This window comes from Melanostigma gelatinosum (assembly GCF_949748355.1).
Source record: "Melanostigma gelatinosum genome assembly, chromosome: 15".
NCBI classification, from domain to species: Eukaryota; Metazoa; Chordata; class Actinopteri; order Perciformes; family Zoarcidae; genus Melanostigma; species Melanostigma gelatinosum.
In genome coordinates this window covers 1,888,268-1,909,561 of record NC_136648.1, presented here as the reverse complement: position 1 = coordinate 1,909,561, position 21,294 = coordinate 1,888,268, and the positions used below count along the sequence as shown (strand labels likewise).

Genomic DNA, 21,294 nt, shown 5'->3' with positions numbered 1-21,294 from the left:
GATGCACGGCAGTCTTCTTCAAATGATACTTGCTTTAACACTTTGTTTTCAGCTGAAAGAACTGACGTCTAAACTTTATTTTAATCTTGACAAACAGACGTCCTGTCGGCCGGTAAAGCTTCACCGGTTTATCATTGTCTGAGTTTAGCTAATCGGATACATCGGTTGTCAAAAATGTCGGGAAAGAAAAGCCAAATATATATTTGAGGTCATTAAGAGAGGACCGTTTGTCCACCGGCCAGAGTTCATCTTTCAACCGTTAAACGTCTCGCTAAAGAGCCGACATATCGTGGCCACGACAGTTTAAATATAACACAACGTAACATGTTTCATGCTAAGAAAAGAAGCGACTTTAGGCCGATATATTTGGATGTTTTGAAACTGTCAAATATGAGATCTGCTCAGTGTTCAACATTAGACCAGGATCCTGGTGCTGGACTACAATGTGACTGTCTCACAGAGACCAGTCAAGACCACGACAGCCGGGACGTCACTAAACACTCGTGTTGATTCAACATCATGACTGCAAAGCTCTGATTGTTTTATCAAAGACATTTCTGATGGTGCGCATGAATATAGTTGACATGGTAATAAGAGGGTTTCATGTGGATCTGAGGTCTGCTTGTTCCATCGTAACTGAGTCATGCAGTGTGGGACTCCCTCTGGTCTTGGTCTGGTCTCGATGCCCTCTGGTCTTGGTCGTGACTCGGTCTCGTCTCCATCGCTGGTACTGCTCCTCAAAAGTCCAGTGTCTGTTGGCTCCACAGTATTAGCATGACGCTAACCCTTCAGAACTCGAGTGCATTAGCTTGCCAACAGTGCAGCGCAGTGTTAGCATGCTGTAGTAGCGTCCGTTTAAAGGTCCGGTGTCGTTAGTTTTAAGCATCCTGTCGTGATTTGAAGTGTTTTTTAACAATCGCTCCTAAAATCAAGAATAACAAAACTTCTGGAATCACTTTAAATTCAGCATCACATTGTTGTGATTTGATCCTTTTTTTTTTTCGTCGTCCTCACCGGATCTGAAAGCACAGAAATTCAAAAACTTTAAATTATGTTTTTACTCATCAGCTAAACTCACAAGTGTGTGTTCTTCATTGAAGCACCAGAGTACTTTTATTCCTGCTGATATTTGTGCTCGAGTGCTCGTCTTCATCGCCCCGGTGTTCTCTCTCTCTTCAGGTGCGTCAGGTTCATCGATGACTCGTGCAGATGATGTCATGGAGAGCTGGAGCCGGATGCTGACCCACCGACCCGCTAACGAGCTCAGTCACTCCATTTGTTTGTGGTCCTCCACTTTATCTCTGGCAGGGATGGCTCTCCACTTCCTGTTTCATTTATTTATCTTTTGCAGGCTGGGAGAGTGTTTGCGGCGTGATGGTTTCATGGGGGGGGGGGGGGGTTATGGCACTCTGCCCGCACAGTACGCACTGTTTGACAGGGTCAACAGGAAAAACAGAGGGGGGGGGGGGGCTCTGCAGACAGGCCGACGGCGAGAAGGAGACGAATTGATGAGGACGAGTCGGGCTGAGAGGCATTAGCGCTGGAATCATGGGAGGACAGCGATGAGCTCCTGAACGCTGACACGTTTAAGACCAGCTGTTGATTTACTGCATTTTCTCACCATCAACATTTAAAATGTTTGCCTTCAAATCTACTCCAGCTCTTCATGATAATCTGACAATAAGTTAAGTTTAAAAAGGTAAAGTACGTGAACTGAATTAATGTAAAGACGGTGCTTAATTGGCAATTAGCAGCAGCTTTTTTTTTAATGCAAATCTAGTAAAGCGGCTTCAGTCTCCGCTGCTGTAAGCTGTCCTGACAGTCTGAGGATCACAGCTCTTTGTCCTGATTGGACAGTCTGATTATTGGATCACAGCTCTTTGTCCTGATTGGACAGTCTGATTATTGGATCACAGCTCTTTGTCCTGATTGGACAGTCTGATTATGAGATCACAGCTCTTTGTCCTGATTGGCTCCCTCTTCTCTGCTTCCTGGAGTTGGTCACAATCTGGGGAAAATATGTTCAGCATGTTCGAGGCCGTTTCAGACTGAAATATCTCAACTATTGGATGGATTGACGTCACATTTAGTAAAGACGTTAATTTCCCCTGAGGATGAATTCTGCAGACTGTTTGATCCCCTCGTCTTCCTCTACTCATCATTCAGTCCAATACTTCAGTTATAAACCAAATACCTGCAAAACAGAAAGACTTTTCAGCTCTTTCAGTATCTTACAAACATGTATAACTACAGACTTCTTGGCTTATTAAATATTCAGAGACATGCAACCTTTTGCTGATTTATTATTGATACATCCAACTGAAGACAGTGAAAGGTATTTTTTCACAGCTTGGCAACACGAACGTTCCTATGAACGGCTTTTAACTGCTGTATAAAGCATGAGTGAATTATTTATTAAGCATTAATAACGTCATTTATAAAGCCGTGATACAGGGCGACTCTCCAAACGTCTTCTCAGACGAACCTCCGTTGGTTGTGTTAACAGTTGGTTTGATGTGTTTCCTGGATCAGAACCGGAACTCCTCCTCAATGAGCATTAGATGGAGAGACGCTGTCCGACAGTGAGCTCTGAGTCGGTCCATCTCAGCCTCCCGCACCGACCGGAGGCCGTGGGCCCGGCCCTGCCTGCTCTCAGCACGATGCCGGTCTCCCTCCGGGCCCCGGGGATCTGGTATTGATCGGTGCTTCGTAGTGATTGGACATGAGTGGATCATTTCCTTTGTTGCATTAGAGTCCATTACTGGCCCGCTCCCCGGAAAGCGAAAGACATCCTCAAAAGAAAAGGAAGAAAGAGAGAGAGAGAAGAGTCTTCTTGGGAAATCCGTTTCCTCCGACAAACGATTCACCGACGAAGAAGAATCCTCAAACTCTGTGATGGGGTTGATGATACGAGATCACGGCAATAATTAAGATGTTTTAGTCTTTTTAGAGTCTGACAGTGGATGTTTATGGGTTAGCAACACTTTATTTTAAGCCTCTTTAGCATCAATGGTTTGTGACGTCATAATGTAGCTGAAGCAGAAATCTGGTTTTATTAATTGTCACAAATGAACTCCTGTGAGCTTCTACTGGTGGAGGCTGCTGTGTGAACACAATTACTTTAATATAGATATTACAATATAATAAAACAGATATTAAGTGTCTTCAGATGTGTATCCTTTACTTCTAGTCATTTATTACAATGTGTGTGTGTTTAGCTAACTTTGAATGCATTTCATAACGCTGAGCTTGATTTATTGTTCGTGTTCTTATTGATCCTTTTGGGAACGCTTCTTCGTGCTTGCCTGGATATTTATGCAATGAGATGTTGTACCACTAGATCTCAGCATTGGGTGACGATGAGTGGAAAGTACTCCTTAAAGTGAGAAGTTATCTTTTGAGAGGTTTCTATTAAACTATATTTACTTTGTGAAACATTTGAAATCCGCTCAAATGGAAGAAGTGTTCCAGATGTTGAGGCTGCAGACGCTGCTCTGCTCACCGGTAAGTTAACGTGTACGATAGTCTAATGCGTTTTTGATCATAACTAACTTCTAACATCTGCGTCATCTTAATGCCACAACGGCACTTTATATTTTATAATTAAGTTTTTTATGTATTGGTCCATAGTGAACAGTATATTACTGCGTTTTAACGCATCTAACTGACAACAAAATAACAAGTTGAATAAAGTAATAAATATTTGGTTTCAGCTTCTGCTGCTGTTGAAGTTGTTTTTTTTACTCTTGATTCGTTCCATTGCATTTTGTCGTTTTCTGTCATTTGAATTGGACAGTTTATCTGAGGAATAATCCATCAGATCATTCATAATGAAGATGTGGGTTTGGTGGCAGGAGACCACCTCCTCTGAAGAAGTCCAGCAGTGACAGCTCGTCTTAATAATGGATCGGATCACAGTAAAAGGATTTGACTCTTCCTTATTTCGATGCGTTTTGCTCATTTATGGGCTGATGTGCCTCTTTAACATTCAGACGTTTTAAGCCGCCACTCTTGACAGTGACCAGCAGGTTCCCCTTCACCACGGGGAGGGTGCTGCGGGTCTCATGTGGGCACAGCCCGCATGTCCTGTGGATGGGCGGACCGGCTGCTGCTGCTGGGATCATCGTGCAGCTCATCGCTCTTCTTGCAGCGGCTGTGCAGAAGTACAGCGCGTGCACGGGGCTGGAAAGTGATCTCCTCCTCATCGTATTAATGGGATAACAAAGTCATTGATTGCTCATTCTCCCCGGGGGGGGGGGGGGGGTGGGGGGGGGGGGAATTGTCCTTTTCTGCTTCCTGAGAGGTGAGACTCGTCGGAGAACTTGCAGCTTGAGGATTCTTGCTCAAGAGCCCGTCGGCAGGGTGAATTCTCGCCCATATCAGGTTGGGGGGGGCTTCAACCCGGGTTGTCCTGTGGTCTTCCTCACGCGTCCTTGGTGGGGACTAAAGAGGCGGAGGAGGAGGAGGAGGAGGAGGAAGAGGAAGAGGAAGAGGGGGAATCCGGACGTCTGAGTCCCCGCGGCGATGCATGGAGGCTGCTTGGAAATGCTCCCCGGGTCTCCGGGGCGCATGAGGCGGTTCCAGCCGACCGACGCGCTGTAGAACCGGTGGGGGTCCGGCCGCTGATCCGCAGCTCCTCCAGGCTACCACTCCATAGTTTCGGCTACAGGAGCACAGCTCTGCTCGGTACCCACGGAGCGGAGGCATATATCTGGGAGCCCAAAGGCTGCATCACGTCCCTGGCGTCACAGTGGTGGTGGATTACCGTGTGAGCCGTCGGGGTGGCGTCTATGCCATTTTTATCTCGACTTTTCATTTGATCATGAGCACAGAGGAGGGAGAGGCGGGCCCAGCGTGTGGGGAGGCGAGGGGAGGCACCACCATCACCCACCGCCATACCTGGGAGCAAAGCGAGCCGCACGGCTCCCAAGGACGTCGGAGCCCCGACGAGGCGGAGCGGGGAGAGGAGGGAGCGGAGGGAGAGGAGGGAGAGGAGGGAGAGGGCTGCCGGGAGGGCCGGAGCTGCAGGGATGCGTGTGACGGGGACGACGCGGGGACTTTGTCCAGCGAGGACGGAGCGGTCGGAGGCAGACCGGGCAAAGAGCAGACGATGCATTCAAACTGCAGCAGCGAAACCTGCATCCCCACTCCCAGCTGTCGGATCTGCTTCCAAGGCGCAGAGCAGGTGAGTGTGTGTCCTCTGACACGTTCACAGGTCTGATACACCAGCGTGGCATCACATCCTCTCTTCTAAAAGAGCTGAATGGTGAAAGTTGGTTTCAATAGAATGAAGGTGAGGTCAGTCCTCACTGCTCACTGATGCAACTCATACTTTTTATTTCTTATTTGACCTCTCGGCAGGTCATCTGTGTGACACGGGGTCTCATTATCAGGACAGACTTGGTTGAGACACAATAGGAGACAAAGGTGCAGACAGACATTCATCAGAGACTAAATGAGACATCGTCTTCACATCAAACTGACCTGATTGGAGAGATTTCAGTGGTGAGGAGCGCCAACCACCAAAACACATATCAAGACTTAATCTGTCACAACTTAAACAAAACCCAATTTAAGAGTTTAAAGAACATCGAACAGAAAAGTCCCATTTAAACAACACAGGCCTTCAAACTGCTGCAGCGACTTCAGCACCACGGACAGCGCATGGCTACACCAGGGGTCCTCAGAAGGCCCCCAACATACAGAGGAATATCAGAGTTCTACCTTTTAACAGATGAGTTACATTGACTTTACGTTTCTACATTTCAACTATTACAATCCCTTCAATGTGTTCACACTCAGACATTAAAGCGGATTCAGAGAGAAATGTTCTTTTTTTTACTCATTTACACGACAGCTGAATGTACTTTGCAGAGTTAACTAACAATACATGTGATCGTCTTCTGAAATATGCAAAGTTTTAAACTACCCAACGATATATAAAGCAGTTAACGTGAGTCCTTCCTCGACATACAGCATCTATGATCTCTGAAGAGGCTAAAAGCAGCTAAAACCATTTCATCGATTTAAAAATGGAGAACCACATTGAGCCAGAGTGAGTGTGACTAATAGCCACATGACACTTCCTCTATGACCGTTACACCTTCCCTCTCAGGGAGGGAACTGCTTTAAGAACATTACAATCTGAGGTCAGGAGCTCCTTATATCTGACCTTATACCAAACCTTTGAAGTTATATGTAACGACATTATATTATCCTGGTGATCACCTGGAACCCTTTAGGTCCCCGAACCTCACTTTTGGAACCAGTGACTAACGGTACAAGAACAGCAGCAAAAGAAACACGAGGTTGTCCATAAAGAAAAGGATGAATTCGTTTAGAAAGTACTTTAAAACACAACAGCATAGCTTCAAATCAGACTTCAGCACCAAGGACAGCTCACCACGTCGGGTTCAGAGTCTGACGTCATCGTGAGTGATTTCTCTCTCAGACTTCTCACCGGTTTCATTACGTTTGCATTCTAAACGTCTAAATGTTTAACTCTCACAACAAATGGTTGACAAAGACAGAATGTGACTCATTTATATCGAACAGATCTGATACATGACTGAGGTCCACTGGGTGGACAACAACACGACGCTTTGTTTTGTCGTGTGTTCATAAATTGTGACCCGTTAACCTTCATGCACTCCAGCAGAAAAGCAATAATGTAACATTCATATGTTTGTGTTTTAAAGAACTGAAGTGAAAGCTTTAGGTTCCAGTTGTTCAGCTGAACAGACAGTTTTACAAAAACATCAGTCATGAACATAAAAACAATCACAAAATTATGGCAAACTACGGCTTTTTGATCAACGGTTTTCTACTTTTTTGTAGTTATGAATGAATGCCATGTTATTGTTAACACGACAACACAGCCATTAGATCTGTGTGTTAATAATCTGAGATTCATCCAAATAACTTCTGAAATGTAGTTTTGTCCAAGCGTGATGCCATTAACCATGAGAGGAGGAAGCCAGTAGTTTCCTTCAGAGGATGTTTACTGTTTAACTTCAGGTGTTCCAGTAAGCAGAGGTTACGTGTACACTCAACACACAGTGAATCAAACCCCATCATGTGGTTGATAAAAGCGTGAATCACATGGACGTACGATGCATATCATCTCCGAGCGATGCTTCAGTCTAACTGTCTCCGTGTCTTCCTTCCTGGAGGTGGCTGGACAGATGTGGACACACTGTCCACATCTGTCTCTGAAATCTGACACTCTCGCCGGCCTGCTTGTCTCGTGACAGCGAGCCTCGATGAGGGACGCTTCATCCCCGCCAGAGCTGAAGGGAAAGAGAGGAGTCGGGGCCGTAAAGGCCTAAGTGAATATCCTGTCTCCTCAACGTGGGCTGTGCACTATTCGCTAATCTAATAGCTCTGCCTCCGGGTCCAGACTGATATTTGATTTTTATACAAGGCCCCGCAGGCCGAGCAAGCTCGCCGGTCATCAAGACCATTGCAAATCAGAAATTTGACGCTTAAAATATATTCACGTCTGAGCAGATGAGATTCACAATGAGACGTTCTTCAACACCAAATGAGACCAAACAGTCGTCAACAAATACAATCTCAACTCCAAGTTGTTCTTAGTTTGTGGAAACAACAACTGCTGCAACACGGACGCTTGGTCCGAAATAAAGGTTCACTTACTGGACTTTTACATGAATGTCCACCGCGTCCCACGGTCCTCATCAAGTGGACCTGATTTAAGATTATATTGTCAGTTATTACAGTTCTTTGATAAAACAATCATACCTCTAGGTGTACTTGCATCTCCTTCAGCAGCTTTCCTTATTTCACTTTGTTCTGTCCACTGATGAAGACAGTGCACAATGGTCGAAAGCTCAAGTATTCCTTAAGTTGAGACTGTTTTGGAAATAATTCGGGGTCAGAATAATCTTAACTCAAAGTCCCCTTAGTAGCGTTTTCGGGAGATAATTGACAAACTCCTCCTCATTGCAAACTCCATCTGCTGATGAAAACCATGCGGCCCAGTTGAAAGCTCCAGAACAAATGAGTCAGGGCCCCGTTGAGTTGAGATTGTTTTGGAAATGAATGAAAATGATCTTAACTCGAAGTCCACTTCCTATCGTTTGGGGACACTTTTGACTATATGTACAAACTTTATACATTGATGAAGACCATGCGATGGTGTTGAAAGCAGTGTAGAAAGCCAGTAAGTGGACCTTGAGTTTACATGCTAATGATCTCAAACTACAATTTCTAAGGTCAAAAATGAACCGTCATGCTCCATAGTCTGTTTTTATTCGAGTGGTCGAGTGATTAACGCCGTAAACAATTTTAATGGAAATGTTACCGGTTCGATTCCTGGCAGAGAACATTCGGTGCATGTTTCTCTCTCTCCCCTCTCTCTCTCTCTCTCGCTCTCTCTCTCTCTCTCTCGCTCTCGCTCTCTCTCTCTTCTCTCTCTCTCTCTCTCTCGCTCTCGCTCTCTCTCTCTTCTCTCGCTCTCGCTCTCTCTCTCTCTCTCTCGCTCTCTCTCTCGCTCTCTCTCTCTCTCTCGCTCTCGCTCTCTCTCTCTTCTCTCGCTCTCGCTCTCTCTCTCTCTCTCTCGCTCTCTCTCTCTCTCTCGCTCTCTCTCTCTCTCTCTTCTCTCTCTCGCTCTCGCTCTCTCTCTCTCGCTCTCTCTCTCGCTCTCTCTCTCTCTCTCTCTCTCTCTCTCGCTCTCTCTCTCGCTCTCTCTCTCTCTCTCGCTCTCTCTCTCTCTCTCGCTCTCTTCTCTCTCTCGCTCGCTCTCGCTCTCGCTCTCTCTCTCGCTCTCTCTCGCTCTCTCTCTCTCTCTCTCTCTCTCGTTGTTTCCTGCCTCTCTTGTCATAAACAGATACATGTTGATATTACAGCTCTATTATCGCCCTTCGGTTGAAGACTTTCTTGTCGTTTCTAGAATCCATTGGCCGTTAAATAAACTGACTGTTTTTCATCAAATCCTCTGAGAAATCACGAACGTATGAAAATCCTCCTCGATGTTTCATCGGTCGCTGCTTCGGTGGATCACTCCGCGGTCCTCTTAAACCCACAAGGTTAATGTGACATGCTGAGGAACGAGCCGGCTGACCGCTGACCTTAATCTACTGTTAGTATGTATGTTAGTATGTATGTTAGTATGTATGTTAGTATGTATGTTAGTAGGTATGTTAGTAGGTATGTTAGTAGGTATGTTTGTAGGTATGTTAGTAGGTATGTTTGTAGGTATGTTAGTATGTATGTTAGTATGTATGTCAGTATGTATGTTAGTATGTATGTCAGTAGGTATGTTAGTATGTATGTCAGTATGTATGTCAGTAGGTATGTCAGTAGGTATGTCAGTAGGTATGTCAGTATGTATGTTAGTATGTAATGTTAGTAGGTATGTTAGTAGGTATGTTAGTAGGTATGTTAGTATGTATGTTAGTATGTATGTTAGTATGTATGTTAGTATGTATGTTAGTATGTATGTTAGTATGTATGTTAGTATGTATGTTAGTATGTATGTTAGTAGGTATGTTAGTAGGTATGTTAGTATGTATGTTAGTAGGTATGTTAGTATGTATGTTAGTAGGTATGTTAGTAGGTATGTTAGTAGGTATGTTTGTAGGTATGTTAGTATGTATGTTAGTATGTATGTTAGTATGTATGTCAGTATGTATGTCAGTATGTATGTCAGTAGGTATGTTAGTATGTATGTCAGTAGGTATGTCAGTAGGTATGTCAGTATGTATGTTAGTAGGTATGTTAGTAGATATGTTAGTATGTATGTTAGTAGGTATGTTAGTATGTATGTTAGGAGGTATATTAGTATGTATGTTAGTATGTATGTTAGTAGGTATGTTAGTATGTATGTTAGTAGGTATGTTAGTAGATATGTTAGTATGTATGTTAGTAGGTATGTTAGTAGGTATGTTAGTAGGTATGTTAGTAGGTATGTTAGTAGGTATGTTAGTATGTATGTTAGTAGGTATGTTTGTAGGTATGTTTGTAGGTATGTTTGTAGGTATGTTATTAGGTATGTTAGTAGGTATGTTAGTAGGTATGTTAGTATGTATGTTAGTAGGTATGTTAGTATGTATATTAGTATGTATGTTTGTAGGTATGTTAGTAGGTATGTTTGTAGGTATGTTAGTAGGTATGTTAGTAGGTATGTTAGTAGGTATGTTAGTAGGTATGTTAGTATGTATGTTAGTAGGTATGTTAGTAGATATGTTAGTATGTATATTAGTATGTATGTTAGTATGTATGTTAGTATGTATGTTAGTATGTATGTTAGTATGTATGTTAGTATGTATGTTAGTAGGTATGTTAGTAGGTATGTTAGTAGGTATGTTAGTATGTATGTTAGTATGTATGTTAGTAGGTATGTTAGTATGTATGTTAGTAGGTATGTTAGTAGATATGTTAGTATGTATGTTAGTATGTATGTTAGTATGTATGTTAGTATGTATGTTAGTAGGTATGTTAGTATGTATGTTAGTATGTATGTTAGTATGTATGTTAGTATGTATGTTAGTATGTATGTTAGTATGTATGTTAGTATGTATGTTAGTAGGTATGTTAGTAGATATGTTAGTATGTATATTAGTATGTATGTTAGTATGTATGTTAGTATGTATGTTAGTATGTATGTTAGTATGTATGTTAGTAGGTATGTTATTAGGTATGTTATTAGGTATGTTAGTAGGTATGTTAGTAGGTATGTTAGTAGGTATGTTAGTATGTATGTTAGTATGTATGTTAGTATGTATGTTAGTAGGTATGTTAGTAGGTATGTTAGTAGGTATGTTAGTAGGTATGTTTGTAGGTATGTTTGTAGGTATGTTAGTAGGTATGTTAGTAGGTATGTTAGTATGTATGTTAGTAGGTATGTTAGTAGGTATGTTAGTAGGTATGTTTGTAGGTATGTTAGGTATGTTTGTAGGTATGTTAGTATGTATGTTAGTATGTATGTTAGTATGTATGTTAGTATGTATGTTAGTAGGTATGTTAGTAGGTATGTTAGTAGGTATGTCAGTAGGTATGTCAGTAGGTATGTCAGTAGGTATGTCAGTAGGTATGTTAGTATGTATGTCAGTAGGTATGTCAGTAGGTATGTCAGTAGGTATGTTAGTAGATATGTTAGTATGTATGTCAGTATGTATGTTAGTATGTATGTCAGTAGGTATGTTAGTATGTATGTCAGTAGGTATGTCAGTAGGTATGTTATTATGTATGTCAGTAGGTATGTCAGTAGGTATGTCAGTAGGTATGTCAGTAGGTATGTTAGTATGTATGTCAGTAGGTATGTTAGTAGATATGTTAGTATGTATGTTAGTAGGTATGTTAGTATGTATGTTAGGAGGTATGTTAGTATGTATGTCAGTAGGTATGTCAGTAGGTATGTTATTATGTATGTCAGTAGGTATGTCAGTAGGTATGTCAGTAGGTATGTTAGTATGTATGTCAGTAGGTATATTAGTATGTATGTTAGTAGGTATGTTAGTACGTATGTTAGTATGTATGTTAGTATGTATGTTAGTAGGTATATTAGTATTTATGTTAGTATGTATGTTAGTATGTATGTTGGTATGTATGTTAGTAGGTATGTTAGTATGCGGCTCACAGCCAAAGCTGCAGCAGTGGCTGCTGGAGGAAGGCCGCGGATACCTGTACGGCTGTGATGATCAATCTCACGCTGCATTCCGCCGTTAATATCCTCCGCGAGTCTGTAGCTTTGAGAAATGATCATCGATCTGAGCGATGCTGTAGAGGCCTCTGGTGAAACACGTTGTGTGTTTGTCTTTGATGAACGACCCCGCTGAGAGAAAACAGGCCAAACTGTGGCCTGAAAACAAGGATCTCTAGATGATGAGGAAGTTGAGATGGAGACCCTTTGAAATGGAGGTCAGATAAATATCGAGGACAAGGTTCTAATGTCGACTCAAAGGCAGATCGTTTCTTTAACATTCCATCACGCTGCAGAGAGTGGTCCAGATCATCAAATACACCAGACAAGATGGGAATATTAATGTTAAAGCAGTCTTTGTTTTGCTGCCCACACATTTTAATCTGATCATACCTGACCTCTGGCCTCTCTCCGGTCTGCAGGGCGACCTGCTGAACCCGTGCCGGTGCGACGGCTCGGTGCGTTACACCCACCAGCACTGCCTGCTGAAGTGGATCAGCGAGCGAGGCTGCTGGACCTGCGAGCTCTGCTGCTATCGCTTCCACATCATCGCCATCAACCTGAAGACACCGTGGCAGGTAAAGTACTGCAGGACGGGGGATTCCATGGGCCAGTTCCTCTCTGGGTACAGCTGCCTCAGGCAGGGACTGTTGGTGGAGAAGGCAGTGAGAAACACTGACTCCAGAAGATGTCTCTGTCTGTGGAAACACGCCTACAGCAACCACAACTATTACAAATGGCAACTACATAAAAAAGATTGACTTCCTACCTCTGTGATTCAGGTCTAGCTCGGTTTAGTGAACTCAAACTACTCGGTGAAGGTTCAGGATATATGATGACCAGATGTGGTTTCTAATGAGGAAAACTCCCCCAAATGAAGGAGCTCTGAGATGATATATTGAAGGCTGCTGTTTCACCTCTAATCACATCATTCACCAGTCAGAACGTCTGCTGGAGAACAGAGAGACCGGCGAGAAAGAGTCCAAACACAGAGGCTGTATTTGAAGATCTGGTGCCACCTTTACAAACATGTTGTAATTTTGTGTCTTTGTGGTTGTTTTGCGTGTCTTTGTAGTAATTCTGTGTCTCTTTGTAGTTTTGTGTCTCTTTGTGGTTGTTTTGTGTGTCTTTGTAGTTGTTTTGCGTGTCTTTGTGGTTGTTTTGTGTGTCTTTGTGGTTGTTCTGTGACTCTTTGTGGTTGTTTTGTGACTCTTTGTGGTTATTTTGCGTGTCTTTGTGGTTGTTTTGCGTGTCTTTGTGGTTGTTTTGTGAGTCTTTGTGGTTGTTTTGCGTGTCTTTGTGGTTGTTTTGTGACTCTTTGTGGTTGTTTTGCATGTCTGTGTAGTAATTCTGTGTGTCTTTGTAGTCGTTTCCTGTTCTTTATGGTAATTTTGAGTCTCTTCCTGGCCGATCGAATCCTGCACACTGCACCTTTTATGAAGTCACGTTTGTATGAAGACGGGGTTTAAACTGAGAATTCGTGGCTAATGACACAGCGATACCCTTCTCCCTGAAAAACACTCATTTCCCATTAAATGCTTGACGAGGGATGTGACATTAAACTGCAGCCGTTAGATTCTCTCTGGGGTTATTTCGTTTTACAGCCTTTTTACTGCCATAAACATTTGAGGTTTCCGTTTCCTCCCTCCGAGCGTGCTCTCTAAATTATGATGGAGGATTAACAAGAGATTGTTTTTATAGTCTCGGCTGCATCGACCCACCGGTTAGATTGATAATGTTGAGGAATATTCACAGCTTCTCTGGTAGAAGCAGTTTCACTGGCAAACTGACAGCAGTGAACCCACCTGCATCTGTCGCTGAGACTCATTTTGAAACCCGAATGTAGAAGTGCACCTGCTCTATAATTATGTAACTTTTCCTGCTTCTTCACCTTCTCAATAAGCAGCTTTTAAATATCATCTTATTGCCTTTTACGAATGACTCATCGCTCATAAAATGGAGAAGAAAGTGAACAAATATGCCACATGTGCTCAACCGTTTAAAAGGTGAACGAAGGCTTCACACCAAGTTGAGCTGTGTGTCAGTCCATGTAGCGCAGACAGCTTCAACCACAATGACAAAGCAGAATTCCACCTGAAAAAAGAATGAGCATCAGTGATGATCCCATAATCTGTCCATACATATAAATATAAATCAACAATATCTCTGACGTTCCCATTAAAGCAGTATTTGGTTGGTTGCAACCTCAACAGTGGATGCCACCAAACAAACCTGTGGAGTTCAAAGATGTGTGAGCGTTTACCAGGCAGGGTGCATCATGGGAAGTTAAGCATTCATTGTAACTATAAATCAGGACATTGATGCTCTGAATTCTGACCGTCCGTCACTGAAGAAGTGTTTTGTTTTCAAAGGGTTTCGCTCAGTTTAAAAAAGTTGAGTTGCATCTAAACCAATGTTGTCAAGAGTCATACTGTGAAGGCAACAGAAGAGGTTGTTTCTTTGTCTGTGAACCTGCTGAGTGTCTCTGGTTCCTCCTCAGGTCTCTGCTGTCAGTTTGGAGCGTCAGGATTCCTTCAGTCCTCATTTCCTCCAAAGCTGAACAGACAGAGACGCCCGAGGCTTAAAATATCTGCCTTCTGGATCGGTTCCTTCACTGAAGAACGTCGAGGCTTTTTCAGGTCTGTTCGCTCCAGATGGGACTCGAGTCGCCGGCAGACCGAACAAACAGACAGCTGAGGCTCGGAGCTCTGCTTCCTGTCCGCGAGTCTGCCTGAAGTCTTGACTTCTGAACCGTGCAGCTTCACAGCCGTCCGCTCGGCATCGACGCCGTTCTGTTTCCCAGTTGGTTATTCTGTGTTCTTCTCCTGCACGCTCCTATTTCCTCTTGTTCGTGGTTTGGCTCTGACACACACATTTGTTCTCGCCACAACATTTTGTGTTCTTTCCCCTCGTGACGTCCTGTTCTCGTGGCCACATTATGACACAACGGGCCCCGGCACAGACATGCTAAAGCCTCCACCATCTCTCCTGCATTCTGAAAAACAATCTGCGCCGGTGTTACAAGGAGCATCGTACAATAGGACGCTGGTTGCACTTTGAGAGGAGGGTCGGCTAGTATGTTTGGGCGTAGCACGACACTGAAGACCTGCCGGCAACCCAAAAGCTAGATTCAATCCTGCTCTAAGCTCACGCAGGTATTTGTGGCCAACCAGCCCTTCCCCTTATGAGGCATATCTCTTTGTAACAGTCCTGGTTCTCTCTTGTGTCCGTGTGCAGTGGCAGTCCATCACCATCACCCTGGTGGAGAAGGTGCAGATCATCGCCGTGTTCCTGGGCTCTCTCTTCCTGGTGGCCAGCATCTCCTGGCTGCTGTGGTCGGCTCTCAGCCCGCAGGCCATCTGGCAGCGCCGCGACGTCCTCTTCCAGATCTGCTACGGCATGTACGGCTTCATGGACCTGGTCTGCGTAGGTGAGCCCCCCAACCAGTCGGGACAAATGTGCAGAAGTTCCTCTGGTCAGAATATCTGTTCAACTGAAAGCCAGGGTTAGTCATGTGAGTCATTTGAAACTAGCTAGAGTATGCTGGATTAAAACCCTAACCCTATTTTAATATTTTGTGCAACAACAAAAGTGCTGAATGAGCCGTCAGCAGTTCCTGTTTGCAGTGCACCGATGGATGTGTAGATGAAAACCTACAAACGTGAAGCTTCTCATGCACGTCCTGGTGTCATGAGAAGCTTTCTTCTTTCATTTCTAAGTCATTAATTCACAAAGGACATGAGGGTGAATAAGATGTGAGTCACGCTGACTCTAACCCTTCATCTGTGGACTGGGATGAGTTCACCAGCAGAATGTTGTACCTGGTGCCCCAGATCTGCAGACATTTTATCCAAAGAAATAATATGTTAATCACCAGTTTTTATTCCATATAAGAAAACCTGTGAAGCAGAAGTCCAGAGTTCAGCGTGAGTCATGTTGTTCTGAGGCTCACCGGCTCCTGTGCTGTCTTTCTTCTTGTGACAGGCTTGATCGTCCACGAGGGGGCAGCGGTGTACAGCGTCTTCATGCGCTGGCGAGCCGTCAACCTCCACTGGGACGTCCAGAGCTACAACAAGGCAAAGGACTTGGAGGAGACGAGCACCGGGGCCCCCAGGACGCTTTGGTTGCCTCTGGCCACCTTTGGGCCCGACGGGCCCGTACGCCCCACCCAGCTGGGGCCGCAGCCATGGACCTGCCTCTGTTTGGGCCCCTTCTGCCCCGGCCTGGTGCCCCGAAGCAACCTCAGCCAGGACAGTGACTCGGGAGAGGTCGTCATTCGTGTGACCTCGGTGTGACATCGGTGTGACACCGGCCGGCATTCATGCAGGAACACAGCACCTGATGGGTCGCACCGGGTGGGAACAATGTAACAATATGGGCTTCTTCTGGGCAGTTTATAACATTCAACAATCTGTTGTTTTGGGGGTTTTCTGCAGATTTTTGAAATGCTTTCTGAATGAGTTAGAATCGGTTGTCTGCTCTGGGGCTGGTCCCCCAAAACCATCTCAACAGTTCAATGAACTCACGTCTCTGTGTTTCATGATTTACACATGAAAACCACAATCACATTTCTTTTTCCTGAACATTGTGCAGCATTCACGTCATGTGGGGAAGAAAGTCGTGATGGGAAAGATGATCGGATTCATAACTCGTGACCATTCACATCATCACTCGGCTCTTGATGGTTTCGGGTTCCAGAGTTGTCTGTGAGAGGTAACGGATGCTGTGCATGGTCAACATCATGCACAGCATCCTGCACATTTGGTTTAATGTGTACTGATGTGTAAAATAACATGTCAGCAACATGACTGTAGCCCAGTGAGGCTGTAAATACATCAGACATCAGAAAACAACAGCAGGACAGCTTTCAGTAGGAAACACCATCACAGCTCGAAGAATGACTTTAAAACACGTTTTATTTTCATCATCTCATCCTCACCGGCTCTCTGTTAACAACTGGACATGAAGCACGATGCGTTTGCTGACGTTTGAACATTCAACTTCATGGTTTCCTGATACAAAGAGCTCCACGTGTGTCATCATCGCTGATCCTGAAATTGACTCCAAACTGCTGCGGTACGAGAGGTTAACGTCACTTTGACGAAAAGTTGAACTGGTTGTTGTATCGGAGTCGATTCATTTAGAGTATAAGTACATGAGCAGAATCTTTGATTGGTTCCTGATACTGGCGCCGGTATCGGTACATCCCTGCTGGCAAATCTTCCGAACCAGAAAATCCGCTGACATGAAGACAACACCGAGTTAAAATAGTAAAACAAAAGTCTGATCATCTGATTATCAGGCTGACTGAGCTGTATATTGGCTGTTCGCGGCCAATAAAGACACGTGACTCTTCATGTCCTTCAGGACGAAGGACTCAGAGATTAACGGATCGTAAATGAGCACAAAACCAACTGCTGCCAGACAGACGTTGAGGTTTCAGTTCCACTCAACGCAAGCGGCAAATATGGACGTTTTCTGTCATTTCTTAACTTGATGCTCGGACTCGTCGTCCCGGTATGAATACCGCCGGTAACGATCGTTCTGTTGGGCTTCCAGGAGCCCCGTGGGGTTTGGGTCGTGGTGTTTGTGGTTGTGTTCTCGACCCGAGGTCATTTTGGATTTGTTTTTTCTTTGGTGCCTTAGGAGGCTGCAAATGTGGTCTCAGTGCTCAGCACAGACTTGAATGTGACTTTTGCTGTTTGCTGTATTTCTATTTCTTTTGAATGTAACGTGGATGTGATGTATAAAGAATATTTATATACAGAGAGCAGCGTGGGTCATTTGCCTGATGTCAAACAGAACGTAGCTGCCGGGCAGAGAAACGATGGCTGCTTTCAGACGACGGCGAGCGGCACCTTTTCTGAGAGCTGAAACTGTGACATCATCATCTTTCATGATGTCACAGTCAGTTTGTGACGTCATAACAGAAAGTACTCCAAACACAAAACTACTCTTGTCATCATTTATTGTTAGAATCATCCGTTCAATACGTCACACAGCTGACACAGATTAAAAACAGCAGGACAGCGTTGTGTCAAAGGTCCACTGTCAGTAGAGACAAATACAAGATTTACATCTTCAGAAAATCACCATGACGTCATCATTCAGGAGGAAAAGTAGAAGATAAAGACTTTCAGTTTAAAATGTACAGCCATGTGATTATAATACATATATATGTCTATATATAAAACATACCAAAAGAGAAGCCACACATGGAAAACATAGTGTACAGAATATACAACAAGGCACCGTGGAAGAAACCTGCACACGCGTCTTTGGGTGGATCTGCCGCCCGCGGAGCTCCAGTGAAATGTTGTAGGAATGTTACAGCGCACACAGTCCAGCTGAGCAAGTCCTTCACACCGAGATACCATCGATCGCATCACAACACACCTGTTCATCATCACAACACACCTGTTCATCATCACAATACACCTGTTCATCATCACAACGCACCTGTTCATCATCACAATGCACCTGTTCATCATCACAACGCACCTGTTCATCATCACAACGCACATGTTCATCATCACAACGCACCTGTTCATCATCACAACACACCTGTTCATCATCACAACGCACCTGTTCATCATCACAACGCACCTGTTCATCATCACAACGCACCTGTTCATCATCACAACACACCTGTTCATCATCACAATACACCTGTTCATCATCACAACACACCTGTTCATCATCACAACACACCTGTTCATCATCACAACGCACCTGTTCATCATCACAACGCACCTGTTCATCATCACAATGCACCTGTTCATCATCACAACGCACCTGTTCATCATCACAATGCACCTGTTCATCATCACAACGCACCTGTTCATCATCACAACACACCTGTTCATCATCACAACACACCTGTTCATCATCACAACACACCTGTTCATCATCACAACACACCTGTTCATCATCACAATACACCTGTTCATCATCACAATACACCTGTTCATCATCACAACACACCTGTTCATCATCACAACACACCTGTTCATCATCACAACACCTGTTCATCATCACAACACACCTGTTCATCATCACAACACACCTGTTCATCATCACAATACACCTGTTCATCATCACAACACACCTGTTCATCATCACAATACACCTGTTCATCATCACAACACACCTGTTCATCATCACAATACACCTGTTCATCATCACAACACACCTGTTCATCATCACAACACCTGTTCATCATCACAACACACCTGTTCATCATCACAACACACCTGTTCATCATCACAATACACCTGTTCATCATCACAACACACCTGTTCATCATCACAATACACCTGTTCATCATCACAACACACCTGTTCATCATCACAACACACCTGTTCATCATCACAATGTTCAGTCACTGCAGTCTGACAACTTAAAGGGGGCACTGCGTCTGTTTTACAGTCTTTACAGCTAAATAACTGCTTCACCTGCACGGTTCAATGACAATTGCAATCTTTGGCTTTCTGTCATATTTTGTGGCTTTCGTACATTTTTAAGTGCTTGCAAATAATTATGTACTAAAGAAAAGAAGACCACTGGGGGTCAAAACGGAAGAATGACTGCAGGGTTATTATTCTGCAAGAACAAACATTAAAACAGCCCCAAATATTAAAACAGCCCCAGACATTAAAACAGCCCCAAATATTAAAACAGCCCCAGACATTAAAGCAGTGCATTGCTGTATGAACAGGTGACAGGTGACTGCAGACTGCAGTTTAAAGGGGATGTTTGTGTCGCTGCAATTCCAACAATAATGACAGAAAGAAGTCGTTTTAGTGGCCGATTGAAAGCGTTGAACGAGTTCCTGGTTCTCATTAATAACAGCTGAGACAGGTTAAATGCTGTATGTAGTGTCATATTATCATTATCTACATTTGCTGGAGAATTAATTGAGAAAGTGTTCAGAGACTAAATTCCATTCAGATAATTACAACAATGAATGTACTTGACGTTGGTAGAAAAGATCATATAAAACTACAAAAGAGACATTAAAGGTCCGGCTGGACAAAGGTTCATGAGTGTACAGGATGTACACAGGATGTACACAGGATGTACACAGGATGTACCTGGAACCGTTTACATCTGACAGTAAGATCTCTGTCACAGCGGGACCCGGTCTCTCGCAGCCATCGAGGTTTTTAACAAGAGAACGTTAAGCCGCTGTGTTGGGTTCGTGGAGGTTTGGAGAAGGAATGTGATAAATGGCACAAATCCAAACTAAAGACTGCGGATGTGCACCAGCGACAATAAGAAACGACCAGAAGAATGACTTGCGGAGCTGCACGGAGGCTGCGGCGTACAGAAGTACGTGGGGAGCTTCAGGTCCTGGTCCGACAGGAACCATCGATGAGAACAGAGGCCCGTTCAGCTCGCCCTGCGTCAGCGTCAACGGGCACTCGTGTGGCCTTTATTCAAAGTCATCAGCAAAATCCATCGAAAACAATCGATCACAAATTAAAAAGTACAGTTGCATCATATTTACAGCGAGCAGATCGAGAAGGTCGAGTCCCAGAGAGTTTCTCAGCAGAGGAAACTTCTGTTCTTTATCTTCTCTGCTTCATTTATTTTAGATTTACACACACACACACACACACACACACACACACACACACACACACACACACACACACACACACACACACACACACACACACACACACACACACACACACACACACACACACACACACACCTTGTCGTGTCACAGCACATTACTTCTGCATTACTTCCGACGCTACGAGCCACTTGACTTTAATGCTCTTTCATTCTGACACTCTGTTGCTAAACACAACGTCGTGTCATCTTTGTGTCACTTTACGGATAACTGATCGTTTCTCTGGAGATCTCATCCCGTTCATGAAACCTGAAGATTCAAAGGCTCTCGAGCCCTTCGGGGCTTCAAGACGCAAATTACACAACGAAACGACGTTTTTACTGAAAATGATATTGAGGACGATTCATCAATTCTGTACAAAGTCGGGCTCGTGGTGTCGTCAGTGTCTTATCCTGAGCTCCGCCCCTCGACCTTCTGAACCCTGGAGCCTGCTTCAGGTGTGTCATCATCAGGATGAGATCTAGTTGTGAACTCTCAGGTGTCATCATCAGGATGAGATCTAGTTGTGAACTCTCAGGTGTCATCATCAGGATGAGATCTAGTTGTGAACTCTCAGGTGTCATCATCAGGATGAGATCTAGTTGTGAACTCTCAGGTGTGTCATCATCAGGATGAGATCTAGTTGTGAACTCTCAGGTGTGTCATCATCAGGATGAGATCTAGTTGTGAACTCTCAGGTGTGGATGTTTCATGTTCTGGAATGAAACCATCCAGAATGCTAATCTTGAGCTAACTGAGGTTAAGAGCCTCGTGGTTTGTCTCCAGCATCCACAGAGTCAGTCCGACAGGTCGACTGTGCGAGCTGCTGCCTCCAGAGCGCCGAGGCGTCCGGCGGCGGCCGCACTCGAACCCCTCCGCTGCTGTAAAGTTCAAAGGTCAAAGGGCGGCGTTCACCAGGCGCTGCACTGGCTGCCGTGGCTGCTGACGGACTGACAGTTGCTGTAGCGGTTCTTGACGATCATGCTGATGTAGGCCTTCATCAGCTTGGCGA

At 44.2% G+C, this 21,294-nt stretch overlaps 2 protein-coding genes across 2 annotated transcripts in view; one reads left to right on the top strand and one right to left on the bottom strand.

The window, feature by feature from the left end:
* Nucleotides 1-4,822: 4,822 nt before the first annotated feature.
* Nucleotides 4,823-15,957, top strand: marchf11 (membrane-associated ring finger (C3HC4) 11; the record flags this gene model as incomplete). Its single annotated transcript, XM_079285464.1, has 4 exons — nt 4,823-5,185; nt 12,085-12,240; nt 14,900-15,092; nt 15,647-15,957. 4 exons carry the CDS (start codon nt 4,823-4,825, stop codon nt 15,955-15,957), a joined length of 1,023 nt encoding a protein of 340 aa, XP_079141590.1.
* Nucleotides 15,958-20,289: 4,332 nt separating this feature from the next.
* The window catches only part of myo10 (myosin X), a 105,239-nt gene continuing 104,234 nt past the window's right edge, over nt 20,290-21,294 (bottom strand). The window contains exon 41 of the mRNA XM_079285468.1: nt 20,290-21,294. This exon is cut by the window's right edge and continues 10 nt beyond it. Coding sequence (XP_079141594.1) covers nt 21,194-21,294 — 101 coding nt within the window. The 3' untranslated portion in view covers nt 20,290-21,193.